The sequence below is a fragment of the Desmodus rotundus genome, chromosome 13 (genome assembly GCF_022682495.2).
Source record: "Desmodus rotundus isolate HL8 chromosome 13, HLdesRot8A.1, whole genome shotgun sequence".
In the NCBI taxonomy this organism is placed as follows: Eukaryota; Metazoa; Chordata; class Mammalia; order Chiroptera; family Phyllostomidae; genus Desmodus; species Desmodus rotundus.
This window is the reverse complement of record NC_071399.1, coordinates 28,216,833-28,244,409: the sequence shown is the minus strand read 5'-3', so window position 1 is coordinate 28,244,409 and position 27,577 is coordinate 28,216,833. Positions and strand designations below refer to the sequence as shown.

Genomic DNA, 27,577 nt, shown 5'->3' with positions numbered 1-27,577 from the left:
GACTGAAAGGGAAAGCAAGAATTTGAACATGGGGAAAGGAGGAATAACAGATGGGTCAAGTTTCTACAAAGACAGGATAGAGTGGATTCAAAGCCCAGGGTGTGTGTGTGCATGCATGTGCTTGTATGTGTGCATGTGTATAGTTGTGCGTGTTTGTGTGTGCATGCGAGTTCTTGCTAAGAGGTCATTATGTAAAGGTAGGTACAAATGTAGAGGAATGTTAAGTTAACAGGATAAAAAGCTGAGGATATTTTTAAGAGTTTCCATTATCAGTGATCTGGGAGTCAAAATCAACTGCTAAGTAAATGGACACACTGTTCCCCGTTGGCTTCTCAGTGACAGAACTAGCAAGTTTTGAGGCACTGAGTCAGCAAAGAGAAAAGGTTATGGGCTGGAGCTCTGAAGTCAGATGGCCCACGGGTCAAAGCCTGGTTCTGTCACTATCTTGGTGCCCTTAAGAAAACTACTTAAATTCTCTAAACTTGGTTTTCTTATCTTTTAAAAGAAGACAATAATGCTAGTCAGCTCATGAGGTTGTTCTTAATGCATACTAAGGTACTTTTAACATGTGCCACATGCCACAAAAGGTGAATTGCTATTAATGCGTATTACCAATAATGTAGTGCAATTCTTGGTTAGGAAAAACAACTTTGGTGTAAATCTGAAATCTGTCCAAAGGCAAGCAGGAAAGTATGGGAAAAGGGAACAAAAAATAGAAATAAAATGACCTAAGACTCCAAATAAAAGGTAAAGGTTTTCAGACTGTATAAAAATTAAGACCAAAGTATACATCATCTATAATACAGGCATTTAAATATAAAAACAGATGGGTTAAAGTAAAAGATGAAAGAAGATCTACCACGAAACTAATAAGAAAGCTGGAGTGGCAACACTAGTATCAAGTGGATTTCAGGACAAGCATTATTTCCAGAGATAAAGAGGATATTTCATAAAGATAAAAGAAGCACTCATCAGATTTAACCCTAAATGTAGAGCCTCTAGTTTCAGAGCTTGAAATGCATGAACCTCAAAATGACACAGCTGAAAAGAGCAACAGGAGAAGCAGAAAAATCCATAACTGCGTTTGGAGATTTCAACGCTCTTCTTTCAGTATATTAATAGAAAATCGGGAAGGTCGTGAACATTATCAACCAATCTGACCTTGATAATTAAAGAATCCTAAACCCAACAAGAGCAAAACATTCTTCCCAGGGCATGGGAACATTGACCAGTGTAGGCAGATGGTGGCATGAAAGAAGTCTCGATATATTTAAAAGGACTGAGAGTATAAAGAAAAGTACTGCGACTACAGGACATTAAGTTGGAAATGTAATAAATCTTTCTGGTAACTGGTAAGTAACTAAATGCTTCAAATTAAGCAATTCACTCCTAAATAAATAAGCCAATAATTGTAATGTAGGTAATAGAAATAAATAACACACTTTTTAAAATATTTATTTTTAGACAGAGGGGGAGGGAGAAAGAGAGGGAGAGGAACATCATTCAGTTGCCTCTTCCACGCCCCCAAATGGGGACCGGGCCCTCAATCCAGGCAAGTTCCATTGATTCCATTCCCTTGACTGGGAATGGAACCAATGACCTTTCAGTTCATAGATCGCACTCAATCCACTGAGCCACACCAGCCAGGGCATAAATAACACACTATTAAGTAACCCATGAGTCAAAGAAAAACCACAAGGAAAATTAGAAAATATTTTGAATTCAATGAATGGAAAATGCGACATACCACAAATTTGTGAGATAAAGCTAAGAAAGTGCTTAGAAGAAAATTCATAGCTTTAGATGCTCACATTTAAAAAGATGAAGGTTTAAGTACAATGACCTAAGTATCCACCTTAAAAAACTAGATAAATAAGAGGATTTTAAATCCAAAGTAAATAGATGGAAGAAAATAATGAAGGTAAAAGTAGAAATCAAAGAAATAGAAAATGGACAAACAGAGGAATCTATGAAACCAAAGCGGTACTGACAGAAAGCAGACCAGTGGCTCCCTGGGTTTAAGGATGAGGTTAACTACAGACTCAAGGGAACCGTACAGAATGAAGAAACTGTCTTCTATCTTGATTGAAATGGTGGTTTCATGGGTGCATATATTTGTCAAAACTCAGGTTACCATACATCCAAGATAGTATGTTTATTGTATATAAACCAGCCTTGATAAAATTGATTGACAAGGTAAAGGTTACAAGAAAAAAAAGAAAGAAAATGAGCAGGGCACTTTGACCTGGCTCCACCTGGAGACAACACTGGCTCCTTGATGCAGGCTTTTTGTCAGTTGGAATCATGGTGATTGTGATCTTAACCTTTTTTTTCTTGGTCCTAAACTTTTCTTTTTTTATTAATAACAGACAACGGCCAAAGTAAATGATGTTAATGCTACCATATAACCATCATAACAAATATTAATAACACCTATGTCTTAATTTAAGCCCTTGTCTGAAGATGTTTTGCCCCACCCTAACTTTTTGTTACAGTCTGCTCAGCCATAAGAACAAGGTTTTGATGCGCCTGCCTATTGCTAACCTCTGTGTTGAATTGACAGCACAGAACCATTGTGAAATCCACCTCATCCCGAGTTCTAATCATTGGTTACAAATGTTGGAGCCTGGCTTCCCGTTGATTTCACTTCCCACTCTGTGTCTTCTTCCTCTAAGCTCTGGTGAACCACTTTTCATTTTTAAACAAGCAGAGGCCCTAGTTAACATCACCTCAGACCCCAGTCTCCCCAGACGGCAACCAGGTGAGTGTGTTAATTGGAAACATGAGCATAATTGAAATTACCAAATTTCTTGTGCTACAAAAGACTTGGAACTATTTATTTAATCTGCTCTCTAAGAAAGTAAAAGTTTTGGTTCTTTTTTGAGAGAGATCCGCTTTCATAACCTCCTAAAAAGATGACCATGGTTTAAGTATTTCAAAGAATCATCAGAGATGTGCACAAGATGTGCATAAAAGATGTTCTCAATGGCATTAAACAGCAAAAGTGTAAGAAATCTAAATATCCTGAAACAGGGCTGATTTTTAAAAAATTATTGTATAATGGGAGTCTTTTTTGTTTTTTTACTTTGTTTTTCAATTACAGTAGGCATACAATATTACTAGTTTTAGGTGTACAACATAGTAATTAGACATTGAGATACCTTATGATGTGATCATCCTGATTAAGTCCGGTATCCACCTGACACCATAGTTATTACAGTATTACTGACTGTATTCCTTATGCTCTACTTTGCATCCCCGTAATTATTTTTGAACTCACAATTTGTACTTCTTAATTGTGTGATGGGAGTCTTGCTTCCTTTTCCCACTTGTTGGCATATATTTCACTTGAAAGCTTACTGTTTTCTATTTTTCTGGTATGTTATTAATACTATTCTTACACTTATCAGCCATGATTTGCTTGCCTTTTGTATCATTAATGGACCAGTTTGGCCACTGGTAACGTTCTCAGGTTAGCTCCTGTGTCCCTATGACAAGCCCACCCTTGTTTTCTAAGCCTCTCCTTCCTTTCTAGCTCTACAAGATTCTCTAAGCTCATCTTATATTCTCCCTGCCCAGCTTTGGAATCAAGTTATCCTAAGTGCCGGGTTCCCCTTATTGGAGAGCAGTATTTAGAATCTATGATCTGGATCACTGCTGCTTCTTGACCTTCTCACTGGACGGTTAGGAGACAAGTCTCTTAACCCAAGTACACACACAGAGCTCTGTTTATTTCAGTATCTATATTGTAAAACACACACACACACACACACACACGTTCCAGTATCACAGTATCATTCACACCTTCCCCTTTTCTTGTAACTTCTGCAGTGAGAAATATGCAAAACTACTTACTGATAGAACACTGGTAGACACAGTTTCAGAAATGCTAATCCATACCAGCATGAGAACAAATTTACTAACTAGAGGACAGTGTCCATACAGCTCTCTGTATTTTGGCCTCAGAGTGAGTGCCCAGTCAAAACACAAAGTGACTCCTCCTCTCCCGTATCGTTCAATATGCTCATGTGGCCCATTCCTTATCTTTGTCACAAACTACATTCTATCTGGTGATGGAGAAGGGCTCTTGGAGACCCAGGACCGCCAGAAAAGCAAACAAGTGGGTCCTAGAGCATACTAAGCCTGAAACATCGCTGAAGGCAAAAAATGGTAAAACTAAAGCTGTCGTACTTTGGGCACATCATGACAAAGTAGGATTCTTTAGAAAAGACAATTGCCCTTGCTGGTGTGGCTCCGTAGATTTAGCACTAGCCTGCGGACCAAAAGGTTGCCAGTTTGATTCCTAGTCAGGTCACATGCCTGGGTTGCAAGCCAGGTCTCTAGTTGGGGGTATGCGAGAGGCAACTGATTAATGTTTCTCTTTCTTCCTCCTCTCCCCTCTAAATAAATAAAGTATTTAAAAAAAATTTTTTTTAAATAAAAAAAGACAATAATGCTAGGGAAAACAGCAGGGAAAGAGTAAGTCCAAATATGAAATAGACTGCCTCCATAAAAGAAGCCATAGGCACAGGAGTCTCCAGGAGCTGAGCAGGGCAGTCAAGGAGGACAGGACATGGTGGGCATCACTCGTTTGTAATCATCAGAAGTCAGAGCCAAGTCAACAGCATGTGACAACATCCTATCTTAGGTCCACTCCTAACCCCTACATCCTGCTTCAATGTTTTTTAAGAATATACAATAAAATTCAGTGTTTGTAGTGTATATTTCTGGAAGTTTGACAAATATTCAGAATCCCTATCCACCACCACAATTGCTTACAGAACATCTCATTCACCCCAAAAACTCTTTCTTGCTGACCTTTGTAGTCAACTGTTCCCCACAACCCCTAACCCCAGCAATCCCCACAGTTTTGCCTTTTTTCAGAATGCCCTATGCATGAAATCACACATGTACCTTTTGGGGGCTGGTTTTCCTTCACAAAATGCATTTAGGATTCATCCATGTTGTTGCATAAGTCAGTAATGCATTCTCTTATTGTTGAGTATGTTTCACGGTTTAGATGTTGTGGAGAACTGTTCCACGCATGGGAAATGTGGCCCAGCCCCCACTCGGAAAAGTCAGTGGGGAGCGAGGTTGGCGGGCAGGACCCACATCCATGGATAGGTTCTCCCGTGGAGAATCAGGCCTGCATTGCACCTAGACTGCTATGAGGCTTGCTCTTGCTAAAACTCCCTCACCCTGAGGCAGCAAATGTTCAGTGAGTATCTTTAACTTCCTAAAATCTAAGCTAGACCTTCCAGGTATGGAGCATAACCAGTTTTGACCATTTCTCCCTTTACACTGCAAATGTCCTTCTTTGATGTATTTAGCGACCTCTCCTTTGTTGTCTGTAAAAGAGAACCACCCAAAACAAACCTATGTTACTAAAGAATTACTAGGTTTTGTTTTTATATTACATGCCATAATGGCATTGTTGTTATGTAAAAAGAGTACATGAAAAAATATGATGTCTGAGGTTTGTTTTATAATATTCAAGCAAAACAAGTGAGGCAATAATAAATCATAACATTCAACAGGATTAATGTTGTTATTCCACTTTATTGGCAATTTTCTTTAAAAATGTTTTTTACAAAACAAAAATTACCACTCTATTAAAAATTATTATATTTGCTCACCAATTCTCAAGAAAAATTGTAAGTCGAGCAAAAAGGAAGGAAAGCAGGCACAGACTGCTTACTAGCCCGCTCAATTTTACGTCCTGTCAACCACTGAGATACTGAGCTTACACATAAATTACCACACCCTCCTAGTGGCACAAGTCTTCAGGTTTGGGGCTTAATAGTTATTTCAGATACAAAAAAAGCCCTTGCTTTTAAATTGTAAACTTGTTACTATTATTACCAAAGCAACGTCTAAGTTTGACTACTCAATTCTAAGTAACTCTAAAACAAATCTCTCTATTGCCGACTGCCCTTGTTGCTTAATGGAAAAAAAAAAAGTCTCCCCTCCCAGAAAGAATTCAGAAGATAGGGAGTCATGCCTTGTGTTTGGTTTTCCACGTCTTCTGTTCAGTCAGCAACAGACCAGACTCGGCCCATAGCAAGGATTCAACCACCACCACAACCACAAACGATACAAATCCGCCACACTACTTTATCATCCTCTATAAAAATGTCGTATCACAGAATGTTCGCTCCCGTTTTCAGCCTTTCATCTTCCGCTGGTATTCCCTGTTCTCCTGCTGACACAAACCACTTTCAGTCTTTCATGAGGCTGTACCAGGAAAAGGAGATGCTTACAAAGCCCGCGCTGGGCACGGAGTCTAGTGGTGCACAACAGAAACGGGCACCGACTGATCCAAGCAGAAGGAAGTGCTGAAAAGACTGAGCAGCTCACAGAATTTCCCAAAAGGATGCAGAACAATGTCGGGGAAACAGCAGGTACAAGGGAGCAGCGAGCTCCACAGACAAAACCCCACGGCAAACCCGAGGGGCTGATGACCTGGAAGTCCCCGCACTGCCTCCTGAAGCTCCTCTTCGCCGAGGCTGCAGCTGCCGTCACCACCGAACCCCAGGCCCTGGAGGGCATTCCGGGAGCTTTCCTTCGCAATCACCAGCTCCGGAGTCAGTCTGACAGGCCGAACTCCGGCCAAGTGCAGAGCTTAGCGGCCAGGAAGACTGGGAAGTGATCACCTGGTTTTTTCAGTTTCCACCAGGGGCCCTCTGTCCTCCACCCATATTCACAGAGGGAGGAGTTCTCCCAACACAGGAAGAAGCTTCAGGCAGAAAAGACAGCTAAGAGATCTTGTTGTTTCTATACTCAAGACTATTTGATAGTTTGTCCTAAGACTGTTCAGGAGAAATATTTTAGAATTTCTCCAGTTACATCTCAACTTAACACTCCGCTTCACAGGAACCACCCAGGCTCAAGTAACATTTTCACATAGTGGACCAATAGCATACAAGCTAACAAGTTATTGTCCATAAACCACTCAACAGTGAAAGTATAAACAGACCCCGGATGCAGTACTGTCTCTTTTCTACAGTGTTCATCAACTGGGTAGCACTTCACCTAAGCTGAACTCTTCCTGCTTAAACTCTTGCCCCATCTGGAACAACAAACAAAAAAGAAAACCCAAAAAGTCCTTGAAAACCTACACCCGATCACCAAATCTCCTCTTTAGTAAAAGCAGATTTCTGCCCCAACAACAGGACAAAGCCCAACAAGTCTTGGCGCTCTCTCAGGGCCCTTGTGCTCCGATTTTACTTGTGGCGCTCTTCAACTTCCTTTTTCCAGCTGATTATACGTTAAAAGCTGGAGGGGAAAGGAAGGTAAACTGGAGAGGAGGAAATGACAACAGGAAGAAGACAAAAATCTACAAAAATCAAATAAATGTAAGAACTAAGAAAAAAAAGGGACAATATTCAGTACAGTGACAAGTAGTAATCAACAAGGCTGAAGAAGTGGCTCAAGGCCCGTTTCCCGAGGAAGAGGGATCTGAAGTCCCGACGACGCCGAAAAGCAGCTGCGCAGGGTCGGGGGGGGGGGGGGGGGGGAGGACAGGTCTCCAAAGGGTGGCAGCTGACACGGTAAAGCGTGGCTGGGCCAGAGCGCCAGCCAGCAGCAGGGGGAAAACCAGAGCGCCCCGAGGCAAAACGAGGCAAACCGACTGAGAGAGAGAGAGAGGTACTTTAAGAAGGTTCTAGAAACAGAGAGACGACGATTTCCTGAAATGTATGGATTATATGGAACGGACACGTGTTCTAACTTTTTTGATAAATGCCACCCCCATTCCTAGGTATCCTTTAGGAGGGTGTGACAACTGGGAATCACTGCAACCTCTGAATGTCCTCCAACTAAGATCTGTCTAGCTTCAAATTCTGTACTTTGTGTTGTTTTTTAAAAGATTTGTTTTGAAACACGAATTGTAATATTCAATAAACGTGTTCAAACATCTCACCTCCTTCCTAAGCTTCATTTCCATCCTCCTTGAGAATAATGGCGTAGAGGCGCCCCAAAGTTAAAAGTGCCAGGATTTCAGGAAGCCCCGCAAGAAAAAGGTTCCTGTGGAAATACTCCTCTCGGGCGGGCTCGTCATCTCCCGACCGTCAAGGATGCCCCATGACATTCACGTCTGGCTAGGACTGAGTGTCTGCACCGCCCGGGCCACCTCAGTCCGCTGTCCTCCGGCGGGAAGTCGCACTTCTCCGGGGTCAAACCCGTCTTCACCTTCGGCGGCCGCCCGACTGGCTAGTAAGAGACCCCACTACCCAGGTCCCCAGAAGGACAATCCCTTTTCGCCGGACCACCCGCCGCACGGCCCCGCCTCCTCACTCCACGCCGGTAGGCTGCTCCCGCACCGCCGCCTCTACCCCGAGCCACCGCCCACTTTCCTGCTCTGGCCAGCGACTCACAAGGTCAGGGATCTTGGAGCCGGGGTCCGCATCACGTGGCACCACGGTCACATGCCTGGCGAGGTCACGCGCCCGATTCCAGGTCACGTAGGATGCGAGCGCTGGACGCGGACAGGACACCGCACTTGAGAGAGGAAGCCCCCCCTCCGCACCCGCGCACTCTCGCGAGATCTGTGAGATCACGTGACGGCGTGGGTGCGGCGCGACTTCACGTGACGGGCGCAGCGGGCCGCGGGGGTCTCTTTCCTGCAGCGGGCGCCACAGCGACTGGGCCTCTTGACCGCGGGATCTGCGGCTCTCACGCCGGCCCCCAGCGCGTCCCCTAGCGCACGCCGTCAGGCAGCCCAGCCTCCCGACCCCGCCCGGTTCCCGCTCCGGTGGCCCTGGTGCCCATGGCGGCCCCCGGTGGCGCCCGGCGGCAGCCGCTGCTCCTGCTGTTGCTCGGTGAGGGTCGGGCCGGGAACAGGGGTCTGCCGGGAGGGGAGGGACTCCAAGCGGTCCGGGGGCGGCGCGGCGGGGCTTGGAGGCTTGGGAGATCTGCGGAGAGGGTGTTTCCGGGGAGTGGGGAGGACCGCTCGGGGCCCGGGGGCTACGCGGTCCGAAGAGCGGCGGGCTACTTCGGGGAGCGGCGGGCCTGCGAGTCGTCCCCGCACACGCCGAGGGCCGCGTGGGGTCGGACTGGAGCCCGCTGGCCGCAGACTGGGGTACCGAATCCGGTTGCCCAGAGATGGACCAGGGAGGATCTGAGGTTCTCAGCCGGGGGCCCAGTTCTGCCCTCGGGTCGCAAAAGGGTCAGTAAACTCGTTTTCTGGGGTGTTTAGTTGAAAATGATTTGGGTGACTTCGTGGTCTTGGGAAGGTGTTCTTTGTTTCTTTAACTTACGTGCAAGTTTAGCCACGGAGGTCCAGGTGAGGCCCGAGACGCCAGGACTTGCGCGGTCCTTCGGTGCTCCCAGACCACCCACCTTGCGCTTCTTCTTAACAGAAGGGAATAGGGCGGCGAGGTGATCCCAGCCTTTTAGAGTTCGTCCTTGGTACTTTAACCTTGGCCTGTTTTTCGGTTTGGCCTGCAGTGTTTGTGTGTGTCTGCTACTGTGAATTTAAATTTGTGTTGGACTGACGTAAAGTAATTTTTAAGAGTTTAGGGGGACCCACAAAATGAGATGTAGAACCAGGCTTCGGCATCTCAATGGCAGCAGTGTGCATTTTTAGTGAATCCTTGTAAAGAGCTGCTGCCACTGTTCTGTTTGTGCCGGTCCCTGCGAGTCAAAATGAGAGACTCCATTAACACGTTGGGAAGCGTCTGACACTCCACCAGTCTGTAGAATTCATAGAAGCTGTTGGTGGGTGCTCTGCTTTATTGATCGAGGGATTTTGTTTCATTTGTCCTAATAAGAAAGCGGAGTATATGTGTTGTCTCTTAAAGGGGAATCACTACATGGTTTCATTTTAAGTCTGTAGAGGCCCTCTGTAAGTCTCATCCTACTCTAAAATTCTTTTTTTGTGACTGCCTGGATTTCGGTTTCACGTTTTTGTTTGGCCTGTTGTGTAAATTAGTTCTTTGAGTTGCATGCGTAGCCACAAGGGATGACCTTATTCCAGCAGTAAGCCTGAAGCCTTGCCCTTTACTGGCTGGTGTAATTAGTTACAAGAGGAGTTGCTGGAACAAGTTTTGTCGTGTAGGAACGGCTGCTTTGTTCTTTATTAGAAGAGCTCACAAGCTTTAGGACTGGAATATTTTGTTTCATGCTTTAAAAATTCACCTTAAAAATGAAAACTTCATAACTTCCCTACATTATAATCATTGTACTATTGTGTATGAAATTATTTCAGTGCCCATTGCATCGTATCTTTTAAATTTTAAAGTCGGTTAAAATCCAGCTTTTAGAAAAGGCCTGTTACCTTGAATTTAGGCCTATTTAAAATAATGTTTATTTTAATATACAGTTTCACCAAAAACATTTTTTAAAAAAATACAACAAACTTCTAAATTACTAGTTTCTTTTGCAGTAACGATTAGAAACTACTTAACCTTCTTTTGCGTTTGCATACTTGGTAGGAAGCATAGGTAATCTTGATCTGAAACGTTTTGCTATTGATATATATAAAGATCAAATGTAATTACATAATTTTGTCTCTTTAAACCATTGAAGTCAACTAGATGGCTTCCTTTCTGTTTCCAAAGGAAGAGCTGTCATGTAGGAAGTTTGAAAAGTTTTATGTTAATTTAATGTTTTATGTTAATCTTACCCTTGCTTGTGGGAGTTTGTCAGTTTCCCCAGGTTTGCAACCAAAATCTTATGTGGGTTTGCAGTCAAAATGTTTTGGGTCCATAATTTTGAATTTATATTGTTAGTTTTATCCCAGACATCATTTCTCCCTCTGTCTTCATCCACAGAACTTGATTACATGCTACAGCGTGTGCTTTTGCTAGAGCATCGATGTAGCTGAGTTGGGATTATTTTTGCACATATATTTTCCTTTCTCCATTTTACAACCTCTGTCGTGCTTCACACACAGGAAGTGCCCAGTACATACATGTAGAGACGTCCAGTTTTACAGTAGTAGTCCCTAACTAAACGTGCATAAGTCAGCTTTTTAGAAATGTACGTACTTGTGCCTTGCCTCTGGAGGTTGTGGTTCATTTCAAAAGCGAATGTTTCGTAATTTGAAATATAATTGCTTGCTCACCAAGTGCTGGAGAGAAAGCAGGGTTCAGCCATGCCACTTACCCTGCAGACAGACAGCCCACGCTAACAGGAGAGGGACATGCTCTGAGTCAGCAGACCTAGCTCTGTACCACTCACTAGCTGTGAGACTTTGCGTAAGTTGCGTAAGTTAGTTAACATCCCTCTGCCTTAGCCTGTCCCTGTATCTGTAAAGGAGAATCATAATAGTGTCTACCAGCTAATATTGTCAGGATAATTTAATTGACTGCGGAGCGTTTCGAGCTCTACCTGGCACATAGCAAGTGCATTACAAGTGCTTGTTAAGTAAAATACTTATTTGACATTTTGCGTCAGATACTGAGGATTCAGTGATGAACTTAATAGATGAGATCTGCATGGCACTGAGTGTTTAAATAATAACAGCTAACATTATAATCAGTGCTAAAGCCCTGTATCGAATGCTCCTCATGCAGTTGGCTCATTGACACTCTAATGACCCTGAGGTGTCAGCACCCTTACCTCCATTTCACAGGTGCCTGATCTGAGGGTTTGGTAGTTGCTGCTGGCCTGAGGGCATGCCCCTAGTCAGTAGTGGGGGGTTCTGTTCAAGAACCGAGATCTCTTACTCTGAAGCAGACCTGTTTCCCATAGCTGCACTTATCTTAGGGGGTGGAATTTCTGCAAGTAGGAGTATTTTAAAGGAGTGAGACAAGGTCACTCCTTTATAGGGGTCCTGGGGAAATAGAGTTCACATCTGAGTGAGGACTGCTGGAGATCAGCAGTTGCTGCCAGCAGGCCTGGGAGCTGACTTTGAGAGGGACACCCCTCAAATAACAGCAGGCGTTTTAACTCTCTTGAGATGGGTCTTTTCCCCCCAACAACTGCCACTGTTACAGCTTTAAAAAATAAAAATAAACTTCTGACCATTAATATACATAATCTCTCAGAATTTTATGTTTTAATGCTCCTGTAGACATTTTTCTCTTGACCAAAATTGGCTTCTGGGGTAAGAAATGTTATAATAATTGAACATTTCTTGGCCTGTCCAGAATAAATGTGGGCATCTAGTGTTGCTAAAGCTTACTTTGTTTTAGTAATACTTTGTTTTTTCTTCAGAAGCTTAGACCCTCAACATATTTTACTAGCTGAAAAAGTTACACGACTGAAAGTTATTTAACGTGAAGTGTTTCCTAGTGAAGTGCTTTCCGTCAATAGAAAGTTTTTTTGATGATTCAGAGAACTGTTTTATCAAAGGCAAGCTTGGTGAGAACTGACCTGTGTGTGTTCCCATGGGAGGCAGTGACCTGCTGTGCCCATGTGACCCACCCTCCAGCTGAGGTGCCGGGGCCAGGTGAGGGCATCGCAGGCCTGAGGAAGCCTGTGCACAGGCCAGGCAGTGGCCCACGTACACAGTGAGTCCAGTGTCTCTGGCTTCAGGGCCTGTGCTTTAACACATGCTTTTCCCTCTGGTACACTTACCCATCCTTGGAAAGCATACATTTTAAAAACCTTTATGATGTCAAAAACAAGTTACAGAATAATTCTCTCCAGGTGTTTTTAATGAAATACTCAATTTATAGAAAGTGCTTTTAGTGTAATCTTGCCCAAGTATTCCAGAGGTGGGTTAAAATTTTGCAAATCAAAAAAATTGCACAGGTTTTCTTGTTTGCCGTAGTTGGCTTCATTTTGGTGTAGCAACTTTTCCTTATGCACATAAATTTTGGTATTACCTTTACCAGAGGCTTATGGGAAAAAGACATGTGAGGTTTGTGACTGTACTCTTTACTTTAGGCTTGAATTGTTGGCTCTGGAGATTTTCTTCTGTGGAAGTGTGAAGGGTAAAATGAATTGGTTTCATTAGAGACGTTTACTTTGCCAGGGACAAGGGTTTTAGAATGAAAAGTTAATTGAGTGTCCTGAGTGTGCCTGAGTCATAGCTATACTTCGAGTGAGTGATCAGAGCCAGCTATGGAAATGCTTGCTTGGTAAAGGCGTGCAGGAGCCTGCAGAACAGTGGAGAAGCCGGGGGAGGGCACATCATTTCTGAACACACGCTGTGCGCTTCTCTGCCATGGTGATCAGATTACACTTGCTTCTAAACTGCTTGATACCACAGTGGTGGGATATGAAGAAGCCAGAGATGGCACTGGCCCTGAGAACTTAAAAAGGAAATATTTATCAGTGACAACTCTCAGGCGAGAAGGACCTGTGAGAGCTTCACTCTCTCCTGTGCCCCTGACATGTGGAGGCCCTACCTGGACAGATTGATGTCCTAAGGTCACAAAGCCAAGTCCAGGTTTAACTGAATTGCTGGTTATCAAGGACCTTTCTGAAGTTGGGCAAAAACCTTAGCTCTTTAAACCCATGACTTCTTGCCACACCGCCAGTCTATGAGAGGTAAAAACAAGTCTTACTTTAAATAGCGGTTTAGGTCCACAGTGAGAGATACCATGGATTTCTCCAGGAGGTCAATGTCAAGGTTGCATTGTGCCTCCAGGACCCCATGGAATCTCCTGAGGAATGAGTGTGGAGCACCTGTGCCCTGGGGTGACCCAGAAATTAACTGTGACTTCCTGATAAGTATTGTGAAGTAAAATCCATTATTGCTACAGTTGAAGACAACAGAAATATCCAAAGTATTTTCAAAAAGGCGTTGGGTAATGTTTGTCTTTCCTGGAGTCAGCAGGCCTCGTGCACGGTACGTCAGCCGTGTTTGTGGTGAAAGATGGCAACGGGACAGCTTGTATAATGGCCAACTTCTCTGCTGCCTTTTTGACCAGCTATGATACCAGCAGTGGTTCTAAGGTAGGAAACCTTACATTGCGTGTGTGTGCACATGTGTGTGCGCTCACGCACATGAGAAATAAAATCATTTAAAATTTTCAAGTAACTGAAAAATTATCCCACCTTAACACAATTCTCATTATACACGTAGTGCCTTCTCGGCTCATTGGTGGCCTGTGCTGTTTTATATATTGAACTTGCAGTTGTAATACACAAACCATTTTGTGTTCTGCCTTCACTCTTTTGCTATGAGCATTTTTTCAGCTTTGCTTATGATTATTTTTTTGTAATACTGCATTACGTTAATCGACCTAATTTGTTAATCCATCCCTCTGTTGTGTTTTTATATTCTTTTTTCATGCCCAGTATGTAGCTCTGTGAATATAACTTTGTTGATCTGTTGAATTTGCTTTATATGAACTACTGTGCTCCAAGAATTGTGTATAAATAGTTGATGTGCAATGCTTGAGCACTGTACTAGTTTGATAAAATGTCTCTGGAGTTGTTTTGTTAAAACAGCTCTGTACTGATACAGGATGAATAAGGCTTTTGCAGTTCCTAGGGGTTTTTTCGTTTTTTGTTTTTTTTTAAGATTTCATTTATTTTCAAGAGAGGGGAAGGGAGGGAGAGAAAGATTAACATGAGGGAAACATCAGTTGGTTGCCTCTTGCACTCCCCCAGCCGGGGCCTGGCCTTTAACCCAAGCATGAAGGAATCGAACCGGCAGCCTTTCAGCGTGCAGGCCGGCATTCAGTCCACTGAGCCGCACCAACCAGGGCGCAGTTCCTAGATTTCTAACAAATAAACAGCATTTGTTTGAATGTTTTTCTTCATCCATTACCTATTACCTATAGTTCTATTTAATATGTACTCTTTTAAATAGATCCCTAATTCAAATTTTATTTTCAAGTTCTTGTTGAAACCACCGTTTTTCTTCAGCTGTATTTCGATAGCACCAGTCTTTTTGCGACCACTCTGAATGGGGCCGCAGCGGGGCCCAGGGTTGCCGGGAAGATCAGCAGTTCCTCTAGTGAGCCAGCTGCTCGGCCTCATTAATTCATTTGTACTGGTCTAGATACAAACGTGGTCTCTGTCAAAATACAAGAAAACTGGGAAGGGTTTGTTCTATAGAAATGTCTCAACTTCTAAAGACTTGTCCGAGCACCTTTTATTTTAATTTCTATTCACTTTTTATGTGCTTGGATTTTTAAAATACTAATTTGTTTATCTTAATTGTTACGCAAATGGAATCATCCATATGCCGATCCATAATGCTGTTATGTGTCTTACTATTTCACAAAGCATGTCTCTCTCACCTCATGCAGTTTTGTCATTTTCTTAGGACAGCATTAGTATACAGCTTAGCCAGAGTTCGTTAGTCAGTCCAGTTCGTTTTGATGGACATTAGGTTGTTTTCTGGTTGCTTGTTTTGCATATAATAGTAAGTTTAAACAATGTTGTATAAATACCTTTTCTTTGTTTAAAAAGACATTCTTTAGCCCTGGCTGGTGTGGCTCAGTTGATTGAGTGCTAGCCTGTAAATCAAAAAGTTACCAGTTCAGTTCCCAGTTAGGGGGCACATGCCTGAGTTGTGGGTCAGGTCCCTATTTGGGGGTGTACAAGAGCAACCGATCAATGTTTCTCACCTTCTCTTTTCTCCCTCCCTTCCCCTCTCTCTAAAAATAAAATCTTTAAAAAAGAGAGAGAGGTATAATTCTTTAAGCAAACAGTTCTATAGCAAACAACTGGTAATTGCCTTTTTCAAATAAAAATACCTTATTCTAAGGCCAATATAATTATTTGAGTTTACTAAGATAACTGTAGTTTTAATTCTGTTGCAAATTAAAATTATATTAATGAAGAATTTGTAGTTATTTGAAAAACTAAGTCAACTTTGTCTTATACTTGAATTACCTTTCTATTACTGACATGTAATGCTGACTTTCTTTGTAGTTTTTTGTTTATATTAAAAGTACCTTAACAGTGACATCTGAGATGGAACTGAGGGACTAAGTTTATATCAGACTTACAAACAATTTTTTTAGTGTTTCTGAATCCCCTTAATAACACACGTTTGCGTTTGTTCTAGAATGTGACCTTCGACCTGCCCTCTGATGCAGGAGTATTAGATAGCAGCTCCTGTGGTAAAGAGAATGTGTCTAACCCCAGCCTCATGATTGCTTTCGGAAAAGGACATAAACTGACCCTCAGTTTCACAAGAAATGCAACACGTTACAGTGTCCAGAAGATGAGTTTTGTTTATAACTTGTCAGACACAGACATTTTCCCCAATGCAAGCTCCAAGGGTAAGAACAAAAACTGACCAATTACGAAGTGAAGAAAATTGGGTTGGGGTTGTATCTAGAGTTACTTTTAACTAAGTACTTCCGGGCATTTAAAATTTGATTCTTTTTAAATACAGAAGTCAAGACTGCAGAATCGATTACTGACATTATGGCAGACATAAATAAAAAGTACAGATGTGTGAGCAGCAACCAGATCCACATGAAGAATGTTACTGTCACGTTCAGTGATGCCGTTATCCAGGCTTACCTGTCAAACAATAGCTTCAGCAAGGAAGGTAAGACTCTGCCCTTGGCCCTGAAGCGGTCAGCCTGACTCCACTGACTGCAGAAGCAGCTTTGTGCCCTGGCGCCTGAGGGAGTTGTGTGTGAATGAGCACCTGTACGGCTGGGGGCAGAGCGGGCAAGCTTCTGTTTTAGGAAGGCTGTCCACCAAACCATTTCTTTTCTCTTTAGAGATGACCTCTTTAAATTAGGCTGACAGGTATTTATGAAAAGAAGGTAAAAGGGCAAAGCAACTGAAACCCTCTCTGGGTCTTCCCTTGTTAGAGCTAATAGGGTCCAGGGTCCACGGTCACAGGACCTCGTCCTGTTCAAGCCAGCTGTCTTTACAAAGAGACCTAGTCTTATCTCAGTCCAGCTCGGATAGAACCAGGGGCAGGTGGTGGAAGAAGGACGGGGAGTGCCTTTCTGGGGTCATGACGCTCTCGCCAATGCTCCCCACCCCCCTACCGCCCCAGCCCAGATGTACTTGCCTACCCGTGGCCTTGGCTGAGGTAGTCAACCTCTCATGTCCTTCACTTGTAAAATGACGATAATAACCTATTCCAGAAGGTGGTTAGGATTAAAGAGGAAGTTTATACAAAGTGCTTATTCCAGTGCCTGGTACACAGTAAGTAATAAATAGGGCTGTCGTTTTCAAAAACTTCTCTGACCCAAATTCCCCCAGGCAACTCACATTTGTGTCATTTTCCTGAGGGTGGGGAGTTGATTGCCTCGGGGAAGTTGTCTCCGCCTGCTAGAGGGTGTGTTAAGGACCGCACTTCCTTCTGGTCTGTGCATTGAATGTATTGGGGTGACACTGGTTAATAAAATCATATAGGTTTCAGGTGTACAATTCTATAGTATATCATCTGTATTTTGTGTTGTGTGTTCGCCACCCAAGTCAGGTCTCCTTCCATCAGCATTTATCCCCCCTTTACCCTCTTCTCCCTCCCCCCATCCTCCCGTTCCTGCTGATGGTAACCATACTGTTGTTGCCTGTCTGCGAGGTTTATTTTTTTTTACTTAATCCCATCACCTTTACTGCAGCCCCCCAATCTCCTGGTCTTTACACCTGTCACTGCTGATGGGCCTTTGATTAGCATCGTTCCCCAGCGGTCTTGCTTGAAGGCTCAGGGTGACTGTTGGAGATTCGCTAGTTTGCGCCTTCACCAGAGCTAAGGGGCAGGATGGAGCTGCCAGCCTTTTGCGCCGCTTGTTACAGTTCTCAGATGTGGGCACTCCTGGCAGGGTTGGCACACTGGCCTGCCGGCCTGGTCCAGCCTGCCTCTGGTTTCTGTATAGCTGGTAAGCTGAGAATGGTTTTTATGTCTGTCAATTTAAGGTTAAAAAAGAAAATCAAAAGAGTATTTCATGACATGTGAAAATTCTTTGGAATTTCTAAGTTTCAGTGCCCGTAACTAAAGTGTTACTAGAACACTGCCATCCCTGACCATTCGCTCACCTGTTCCTATGGCTGCTTTCATGTTCGTGGTGGCATATCTGAGGTGGGACAGACACCCAACAGCCACAGAGTAAAATGTTTAGTTTTTGACCCCTTAAGGAGAAAATGAGCTGACTCCTGATGTAATGGGAAGAGTGTTAGTGACAGAGCTAGGACTGAAAGAAACCAAGCGTAGCTGGGAGACATACAACTAGTCGCAAATGTGCAGGGCTTAAAGGTGGAGGTCAGCATGAGCTGGAGCAGCAGGGGGTTCTGAAGGGAAAGGCCTCGACTTTTCCACTGTGCAGCTTCTTTCAGACGGGCCTAGAGGGCTGGGCGAGTGTGCATCTTCAGCAGGAAGGGCTGATGGAGCCGGAGGACTTCTCCCCTCAGGCTGGCGTGAGCAGTGTTTGAGGACAGCAGGTACACCTCCTCGGCATAGAGAGGGTGACTTGTCAGACAGCGGCTAACCTAGTGGGGGTTAAATACTGCAGGTTGTTCGTATTCACAATTGTAAATCTCCCAACTACCTGAGTTTCATAACTAGCTGAATATATCTGGATTGCATCAGTCTTCTGGCTCAGGTCTCAAGAGCAGAAAGATAAAGCAAAGACTGTCCAAAGGTCTTAGGAAGTGATGGCATCTCGGGGTTGCCGGCTCATTGCACTGACCTCACTATAACTGGGCCTGAATGTGGTCCTTCGTAGATACAGCTCCTCGCCTTTACAACTTGTTTCCTTGTGCTTCGAAGGCTTCTTTCTGAACACACTCTTGAGAGCTGCTCCTACCCCATGTCACACAACCGTGATTTCTTGCTTCACACACTGTTTTGTGGGATTTGGTCCTCCAGTGGCCTGGGTCCTAGGGACTGGCAGGCAGCTGCTCAGGGTGGAGCTGCTGGGGAGAAGTTGAGGCCCCTGGATCTCAAATATGGGTTGATGCTCCATAAGGAAGGGTTTCACCGTACAGCAACATAGTAATTGATGACATCATGTGAGTCCTTTTTTCAAAAATTTTCTGGTTACAGTTGATGCACGGTTATTAGTTTCAGGTGTACAACATAATGGTTATGCATTTTATTTCCTAGGAAGTTGATCTGAATTGTTTTTAAAGCTCAGCTGCTAGCATCTTCCACAGTTACTGAGCTTGTCGTGAACCTGACTCAGAGTCTGGCCCTTGGGGAGCCTCGCCCGTGGCATGTCATCACACCACTTTTCGTCTGTTCTCGGTGTCTTATTGGGCGTTTTTTATTTGTTTTGTTTGTTTTGGGTTTTTACAATGGTTGGTATTGATGTTATTTTGCAGTTAAAGGGACCGGTATTTTCCCCAGAAGTGAGGGTTGACGTTACTGGCCTCATGCACCACCATGACAGCATGAAGCACTTGGTTTCTGTTAAAATTGAACTTTTTTTTTAATCTCCTCCTGTGCCAATTTCGTGTATTTGATTCTTAAGTACTTTTTAAATATTTTCCTTGTCAACTAAATTGAAAGCTGCTTCAGGTAAAAGATTCCCATATCAAATATGTTAAGTATATTTTTATATCCCCCTACCCTACCCTGTTCTACTCATGAATCCTTAATTGTTGAATTGACATGTTTACAATAAATCAGTACATTTTTGGTCATAAAAGCCTGTTCAAAGTTTTTGTTTAATGGACTGCCGGTTCGGGGTATTAAAGTAGGCTCCTGTGGTCTTACTTAACAGTAACATAGTAGTTGTCTCAACCAGAAAGCCCTTGTTCATTTTGCCTTTTCATATGTGTCGTCTTGTCTAAGAAAACTCGAGTACTTGCAGATTTTATTTTAAAAGGAAATAAATAAAAGCCAGGCTGCACTGACTTTCCCGTCAGTTTTGTAGATGAGGGTAAGTTCTGAAGAAAACAGATATCTTATTGCCTAAAGGTCTGTAAAAGTAGGGTAGATGATTATCATTCTGGAATGGTCTGAGTGTAGCTCTGCCTGGAGAGACCAGGTAAGTGAGCCTCACTGTTCATCAGAAGTGGATTTCCGGGCCCAGGCCCATACCGGGTTAGTGGGTTTGTGGTGAGGCCCCTGCAGGCATCTGGTTTTAATGGCTCACCAGAGGATTTGGATTTACTCATCTTTTTCTCTCTTAAAATTTGACAGATGGGTACTTGTCAGTCAACTCTTCTGTGGCCCATTAGAAGTCCAAAATAGAAACAACTTTAAATACAGTTCATAAATTTTACTCCCTACCCAATTTGGCCTATTTCTTTTTCATTTCTTAGGAACCAGGGTCTTGCCTCTAGTCTAGTTTAAATTGAAGAAATTGATGCCAAAGCATCTCTTTCTGTTTGAGACGCCTTAAGTGCAACATTCAGGTTTGTTTGAATATCTGCTGCTGCCTAGAGACCCTTTGGGGCCTTCAGTGTGTGCTAGCTTTAGGAAGTGGTGCTAAGCGCGTCTGGAAGGACGCACAGCCCTGCCCCTCCTCTCTCATTGTTTCCCTTGTGGGGAAAACTGAGGGCGACCCAGGAGCAACCTTTGGATCCACTAGTCTTTCCAGAGGCCTTCCCACAGTGGCACTGAATATACTTCCGTGTGTTGTATTGTTGATCATCTCCTTGTGGATTGTGAGCCTTCTGCAGGAAGGACTGTGGTATTGGATTCGAGAGTGGGGTTTGCATTTATAAATCAGATAGAAGGAAGAGGACATTTTATTCAAACAGATTTCCAAAGTCCTGAGTTTTTCTGACTAGGGATTAGACCTAACGTTCATTATTCATGTTCCAAGCTGATATTTTGTAGCCCACTCTGAGGAAGCAATGGATGATTGTCAAATTAGTGTAGGTTATCTTCCCCCATGTGTGGCGTATAGCCACCTAGTCCAGAATCTGGAGACTGGCCTGCCCTCTTTTCTTTTGATGTGTTTTTAATTACGTTGTGTTCTGTAAGTTTTTCAAGTAATGATGAAGCTCTTTTTAAAAGTGCAACTGAAAATGGTCAACCTGTAGCTTAGTTTCGGGTAGTAGCTGGCGGTGTTGGCCAGCACACCCCCGGTCGGGACACCTGCAGCAGTATTTGCCCTGCCACACTTAGCCCACGTTTACATCCCTTTTAGAGGGTTTTCCCCCATCTTTATTCTCCATCTAGAAGGGCATTTTACTTTACAAGATGACATTATGAGGAGGCATCCTGGGTGAATTGAACCTCCCAGAGAGTGTGAAATTTTCCCCTGTGTTAGTTTGCGAGGTGAAGTTTCCCATCTCTTCTCCCCCAAGTAGATGGGATGTGGAGGCAGAATGGGCAACTGGAAAAGAGTTCCGTGGAAGTTTCATTTTAGCGTAGAGCAAGTGGGAACAGGTGGTGGGTAAAGTTACACAAACTCCTGCCTGGCTCCCGACACTGAATATTTGAGCCAGCTTGCCTTGGCTCTGCCCAGCAAGATTATGGAAAGCATTGGAATTGGATGGAAATTGTATGAATATTATTTTAAACTTCTCTATAGTCCACAGAAACAAGGTGGTAAAAGAAAGAACCTAATGTGGGGGTTGGTAGTATCCCAGGAATACTGCATATCTTGGTGTTTTAAAACGTTAAGTAATGTGTAACCTTCATAGAAGGCACCTGTCTGTCCTGCCTGCTTCTGTAGAAGATTTTTATTTTACTTTTGGGTTCCATCTGATATGTTTTTGCTATAAACAGTCATGGTGGGTCAAATTCTGAGGGACGGAATCAACATTCAAAATCCTCAGCCTGTCCCCTGGTAGGACAATATGACCTCTCCCCACAGACACTACTGCAGGTCTGACCTCTCCCGGTCAACCCTGAGTCCCCCACCTGTGGCCTGTCTGCACTCCACAGTGTGCTGGGGTCTACATTGAGCTCAGGGAACGGAGCTGGAGCTCAGGGCTCCTGTTGGTTCTGTGGAACCAGAACTTTGCCCTCCTTCCTCTGAACAGTATGATCTTGTCCTTCCAGAGACACGCTGTAAGCAAGATGAACCTTCCCCAACCACACCGCCAACACCTCCGCACCCCTCGCCGCCCCCTACCCACCCGTCACCTCCTCACCCTTCGCCATCACCAGTGCCTGAGAGCCCCTCTGAACACAAGTACAACGTGAGTGGCACCAACGGGACCTGTCTGCTGGCCAGCATGGGGCTGCAGCTGAACATCACCTACAAGAAGAAGGACAACACGGTAGGCTCAGCTCTGAGGAGCCCCCTTCTCTTTGTGCATTGGAGTGTTGGTGCGCCCATCACAAGTCAGGGTGCCTGTGTCTCTGGTCAGCTGATTGGCACACAGCCATACACACCTTTACACACTGGCTGCTTCCCTCTGAAACAGCGGAGTCGAGTCCTCATGGAGGAGACTGCTGGGTGGTCCACAAAAGCCTGAAAGGTGTGGTGTTTGGCCCTACAGAACAAGTTTGTTGACCCCTGAGAGAATGTTAAATTTTGCTTAAACTCTTACTACTCGGACATTTTAAATGTTATTTTTTATACTTTCCCTTTGAAATAATATTTCTTCCTAATGATGACAAAGTCTGTGGGGGCTGTGACAGGTAACTTGCTTGTGATGAAGGTAAAGTGTGTGACCTTTGGGAGACAGGCTGGGAGAGAAGGGCGCTTGGATCTGCTGCGCCTTTCCCTCAGGTACGTGCCATTCTGGGGGCATCAGAAGTAGCATTACACTGAAATCTGCACTAGTGTCAACTTCGGGTGTTTTTCTTCTGGTTTTGGTTCAAATGAAGGTTACTCTACTTGACTTGAGATTACTATTTTAATGATTGCTTGTGTTTTATCAGGAACGGAGGACCTGGGACATGAGATGGAATAGTAACTTGTCTCTTTTTCTTGCTCAGAATGTGACAGGAATATTCAATATCAACCCCAATAAGACCCGTACCAGTGGAAGCTGCACTCCCCAGCTGGTGACCCTGGAGCTCCACAGCGAGAACATCAGTCTCCTAGTCTTCCAGTTTGGAATGGTGGGTGTCCCTGTTCCTTTCCCTCGGGGGGACTTTGTTGTCAGACCTGCCTGCATCTTAGTGTGCGGTTTGCTGTGGTTTTCTTAACACTGTGCTTTCCCGCACACGTGGCACCTCATACCTGAGCTGAGCACGCCACATGCGCACCAGAGGAAAAATCGAACACGGGTCCTAGAACCCAGAGCTCTTCTCTGTCTTCCCTTCTTTTCAGTCTTTTTGGACCCTCAGCTCTGCCTTCCCGTTTTTTGTTTACAGATGGCCTTCACATTAGGGGGTGCCTACTGTGTGCCCAGGAGCCACCGATAACACCAGAGTGCAAATAGTCTCTTTGGCTGCAGAGAGGGAAGGGGCCACTTCGGGGTGCTCAGTTTGGCCTCCTTTGCCCCTTTACTGCATTTTGTACCTTCATTTCTTTTTACCTGGGGAAAACCATACATAAAGTTAAAATAATGTGGGAAAAATAAAAATGAAACTTAAAAATATTTTTAATACACTATGCTGATAAACTGAACAGTTGGGTTTCTCAGAACAAAGTTTAACTTTGCTAAAGTTTAACTTTTTTAGAAGTTCAGTCAACCTTGGGGGAGTTTACCATTTTGGAATAAGGCTTCTTCAAACCTTTTAGCAGAATCTGATTCTGTAAAAAGATGTGGAAGGAACTAATCAAAATGTGTGTTCTTGAGATTTATATGATGCCTTTTCCAGACATGATACTCTTCAGTTTCACTCTAACGCTAGAAATACGGGAGATCAAATTTATCACCCAAGTTTACGGTAAACATGTGCACCTGTTGACTAGTTATGGATTATCTTCTTCTTTTTAAGAATGCAAGTTCTAGCCGGTTTTTTCTGCAAGGAATCCATTTGAACATGAGTCTTCCCGAAGCCAAAGGTAAGATCCCTGCAATTCACCTGCCCGTCCAGGTGTCTCAGAGCACTAATTCTTGCATGCCTTTTCAGACCCCACCTTCAAGGCCACCAACAGCTCACTGAGAGAACTTCAGGCCACTGTGGGGAATTCCTACAAGTGTAACGCTGAGGAGCACATTTGGGTCACAGAGGCCTTTTCTGTCAACATTTTTAAAGTGTGGGTCCAGGCTTTCCAGGTAGAAGGCAACAAGTTTGGGTCTGGTGAGTAACATCAAAGGCAGTGTTTCAGACCCTGAGCGGGCTTCAGCAGGCTTCAAGTCTGTTTAGATGTCACTTAGAAGCCGTTTAAACAGCTTCTGTGTTGCAGGGAAGGGTTGAGGGTGAGGGTTCCCTTTCCTGGTCTGAGAGTTTTAGAGCAAATTCCCCTTCCTGTGTTACCTTGCTTTCAAAATGCGCAGCACGTCTTAGCTGTAAGCATATCACATTTGAGCAAAGCAGGTTGTTTGAAGAAATAGTACGGCTCTTCCCCCTGTGAAATTGGGATATAAAAATGCTATCTGGTGAGTTCAGTGTCCAGCAGGGCCCAGACACCCTGCACTGCGCACTGACCATAATTTCCATGGTCATGCAGAATGTCCCGCCCTTGGAGAAGCTTCTCCAGTGATAGTTGATTGGAATTAGAGCCCCCCTCCCTCATACAGCCTTCCCCCGATGGGCAGTGGGCAGAGGGAGAGAAGGGAGAGGCCTCTTTGTAAGGTCCACATGCCCACTTGAGCACGGTGCGTACCTGTTTGTCCCCTCAGTGGAAGAATGCCAGCTGGATGAGAACAACATGCTGATCCCCATCGCCGTGGGGGGCGCCCTGGCGGGACTGGTCCTCATCGTCCTCATCGCCTACCTCATCGGCAGGAAGAGGAGCCACGCTGGTTACCAGACGATTTAGCGCAGACCAGAGGAAGCTGCAGGGCCGCGGTTCATTTCCCTGAGCTTAGATTGATGTTGAGGGAGGCACACTTTATTGCAAACTGATTCAGATCTGCTTTATCCAATGTGAAGTTCATCTTGCAACATCTACTATGCACAAAAGAGTAACTATTGCAATGACGGTGTTAATTTTGCTAACGGGGTTAAATATTTTGCTAACTGGTTAAACGTTAATATTTACCAAAGTAGAACTTGGAGGCGGGGGGAGGGTAAGAGTGCTTTTCTAAACGGGCACTGGCTCCACTATCATTTGGCTTTTTAAGGTTCTGGTGTTTGGTCTCTTTATTCTGGACTCAGATACGAGTCTTACAAAGGGAGGTTCTCTGGTCTTAACACTTAAAACTGATGAAGGCTGGCTAACTGTTAGACTGACAGAGTTAATAAATTAGTAGAGAAAGAAAACTGTAAAACAGGAGTACTTCAGAAGATGAAACTCTGGAATGCTTAAATTAAGCTTTAGAAGCCGAGACAGGCCTGGTCCCCACGGGCTGCACGGCTCAACACTTGAGCAGGCATTAAAGCGACTGGTCTCTCCGTGCTCTGCCACTCGAGAGCTGGCACTTTTTTAAATAGAAAAATGGGTGTTATTTTTATTTACTTTTTTTTTGTAAAGTGATTTTCAGTCTTCTGTTGGAGGTTCAGGGTGATCCTGTGTCTGCACTTGTGTACAATAATCGGTTTCACACTCTGATTTATCCGCTTGCAGCTCAGGTGGGCTGTGCACTGAGGATCCCTTCATGTAACGCATTGCTGTAACAATGCTAATAAAATGTCTCTTTCTTTCTTTGTCTGGACCTTGTGCTCTGGTCAGCTCTTGGGATGAACAGTGGAGAGTGGTGTGTGAGCTGGGGTGGAGTGGGTGCCAGGAACAACTGCAAGTGGAGAATCTGCCCAAGACACCCTGCTTCTAGGAGAGCTGACGTGTAGCCAGTCTGCTGGGTGGCAGTTGGAGACCGTGTCTAAAGGATGGTCTTCAGTTGTGACAGTAGAGCCACAGTGTTGTCCTACCTACACCATGAGAATGACGGGTCACAGGGCAGTGTGTGGCTCCCTCACAGCACTGCTTGGAACCCTGTGGCTCTGGGGACAAGATCGCCCCTTGAAGATGGACCCGTGTCTGGGCCTCCAGGACAGTGGCAGCAGGGGGCCCTGCTGGCTGTGCTCACAGCTTTCAGAGCCAGGAGCATGAGCCTACAGTTCATTTGGTCCATGCGCCTTGGTGGCCAAGGCTGAGGGCAGCCTAGCTGCTGGGTGACACTGGGACTGGAGTGCCGCTGACCGCCGCCCATGTGCCTGCACCCCAGAATCCGCCGTCCACATGGGCAGGAGACTGACTCTTGTGGAGCTTGTAGCCCCGCGTGGTTCTTAACTCTATAGCAGTCCTTTCCAGTCCAAGAGGAGCAGAGTGGGGCCATGTGACAGATACCAAGATGGGGCCGGACTGACGTTACTGGCAGGCTGAAAGCTGCCTGGGGGTGGGGCTCGGCCTGCAGGCAGCAGCACGACCACAAGCGGTAGTGCCTTACAAGGTTCTGGGATTCTAGTTTCCCAGTCTGGACAGTGCAGACACTGTACACCTGATGCAGAGCTGAGAGAGACCTGCAGTTGGCTGGGGGTCAAGTCTTTGTGGGTGTTGCAACATTTAGCATTAGAGCAAAGGTTTCCAAGGACCCAGATGCCCCATGGCTCCCTGAGACTTCGATGCCTGGGCAGATGATGCAGATGTGCTTACGTTTTGAGAAGGGGAACCTCCATCACTGGGCTCCTGCCAGGGAAAGCCCGACTGCTGCAGCTCCAAGTCAGCCTGTCCTCGCTGGGTGTCTTGCGGTCCTGAGAGTGAAAGGCTTGGGACCACACTGCTGGTGTTGAAGTGTCAGGCAGAACTAGGAACCCTGAGGCCACTCTGCATCTGTGCCAACCCCGTGCCAGTGACCCACATTGTCAGCTGTTCTTGGGGTGGCTCCCCAAGCTTTGGCAACTCACCCAAGCCAGTTTCCTCCCAGGGACAGCGTCTAGAGCGGATTTTGGTTCTGGTCCAGTTTCATCAGTGGCCATGGAGGGAGGTGCTTCCGTGAGAGCCACAACTAGAGATGAGGATGGCCCAGGCTGCTGCTAGCAGGCAAGGCTGCCATCACCCAAGTCCTTTAACTGTGTCATCTTTGGGGGTAAAACTCCCTGCTGACAGGTGACTGCAGTATAAACACGGGGTGAGGATGGAGGTGCTTGTAAGAAAGCAAGAGGTGTTTTGAGGTCACTGCTGAGCAGGGCAGGTAAGCTAGGGGCCCCTGTGAGGGCCTGGGGAAACAGGCCAGCTGCCTTTAAGTGTGCCCGAATGTTTCCCATCTGCCTTGCTTCCACAGGACTCCTCTGCCTGTTTGCATCCATCTCCCATCGCCCCAGCCTGTCTCATGCACAGCTCAGCCTGCCCAGGCAGTGGGTTTCTCATAGGGCTCAGGGCAGGGAGGTGGAATCAGGGGTCTGGGTAGGAGGTTCGTGTCCAACCTGAAGCCCAGAGAGGAAAAGGTCCTCACTGGGTATGTCTTCTCCCTCCAGGGGTCCAGGAAGAGGTGGCTGCATCAAGCACTCACAGGCCCAAATCAGACTCATTCTTCATCTAACACAATTTTAAAATCATTTTTAAAAATTACCTTTAAAGAGAAATCACTTGGTACATAGAAAAACCTCATGTGACGGTAAATGCTCTGTCACAGGAACAGACTAGTATTTCATTGGCATTAGTAACAGTAATGATAGTTTACTGTTTTGGTGTTCATTTCCAATCGGCTGGCAAGCTAGTGATCACAAACTTGTAAGTGTTGGCATACTTTATTAAATACAAACACATCTCACATTGTATATATTATTGTCTTGGGTAAAAATATATCTGTAGAAATTTGACTTCATAGCTCATCCGTCGCAGAAAACGTGATTTTA

At 44.8% G+C, this 27,577-nt stretch overlaps 1 protein-coding gene across 2 annotated transcripts; it reads left to right on the top strand.

Annotated features, from left to right (window-relative positions):
• Positions 1 to 8,553: 8,553 nt before the first annotated feature.
• On the top strand, positions 8,554 to 25,437 carry LAMP1 (lysosomal associated membrane protein 1). 2 transcript variants are annotated; one of them, XM_053916425.1, is made up of 9 exons: positions 8,554 to 8,819; positions 13,730 to 13,848; positions 15,917 to 16,133; positions 16,250 to 16,408; positions 21,779 to 21,999; positions 22,664 to 22,789; positions 23,615 to 23,681; positions 23,750 to 23,920; positions 24,463 to 25,437. In XM_053916425.1, the coding sequence occupies exons 1-9, from the start codon at positions 8,768 to 8,770 to the stop codon at positions 24,600 to 24,602; spliced, it is 1,272 nt and encodes a 423-aa protein (XP_053772400.1). In that variant the 5' UTR covers positions 8,554 to 8,767; the 3' UTR covers positions 24,603 to 25,437. The 2 variants fall into 2 exon arrangements, with proteins under 2 accessions (XP_053772400.1, XP_053772399.1); XM_053916424.1 differs by having other exon boundaries at positions 13,727 to 13,848.
• The last annotated feature ends 2,140 nt before the right edge of the window (positions 25,438 to 27,577 follow it).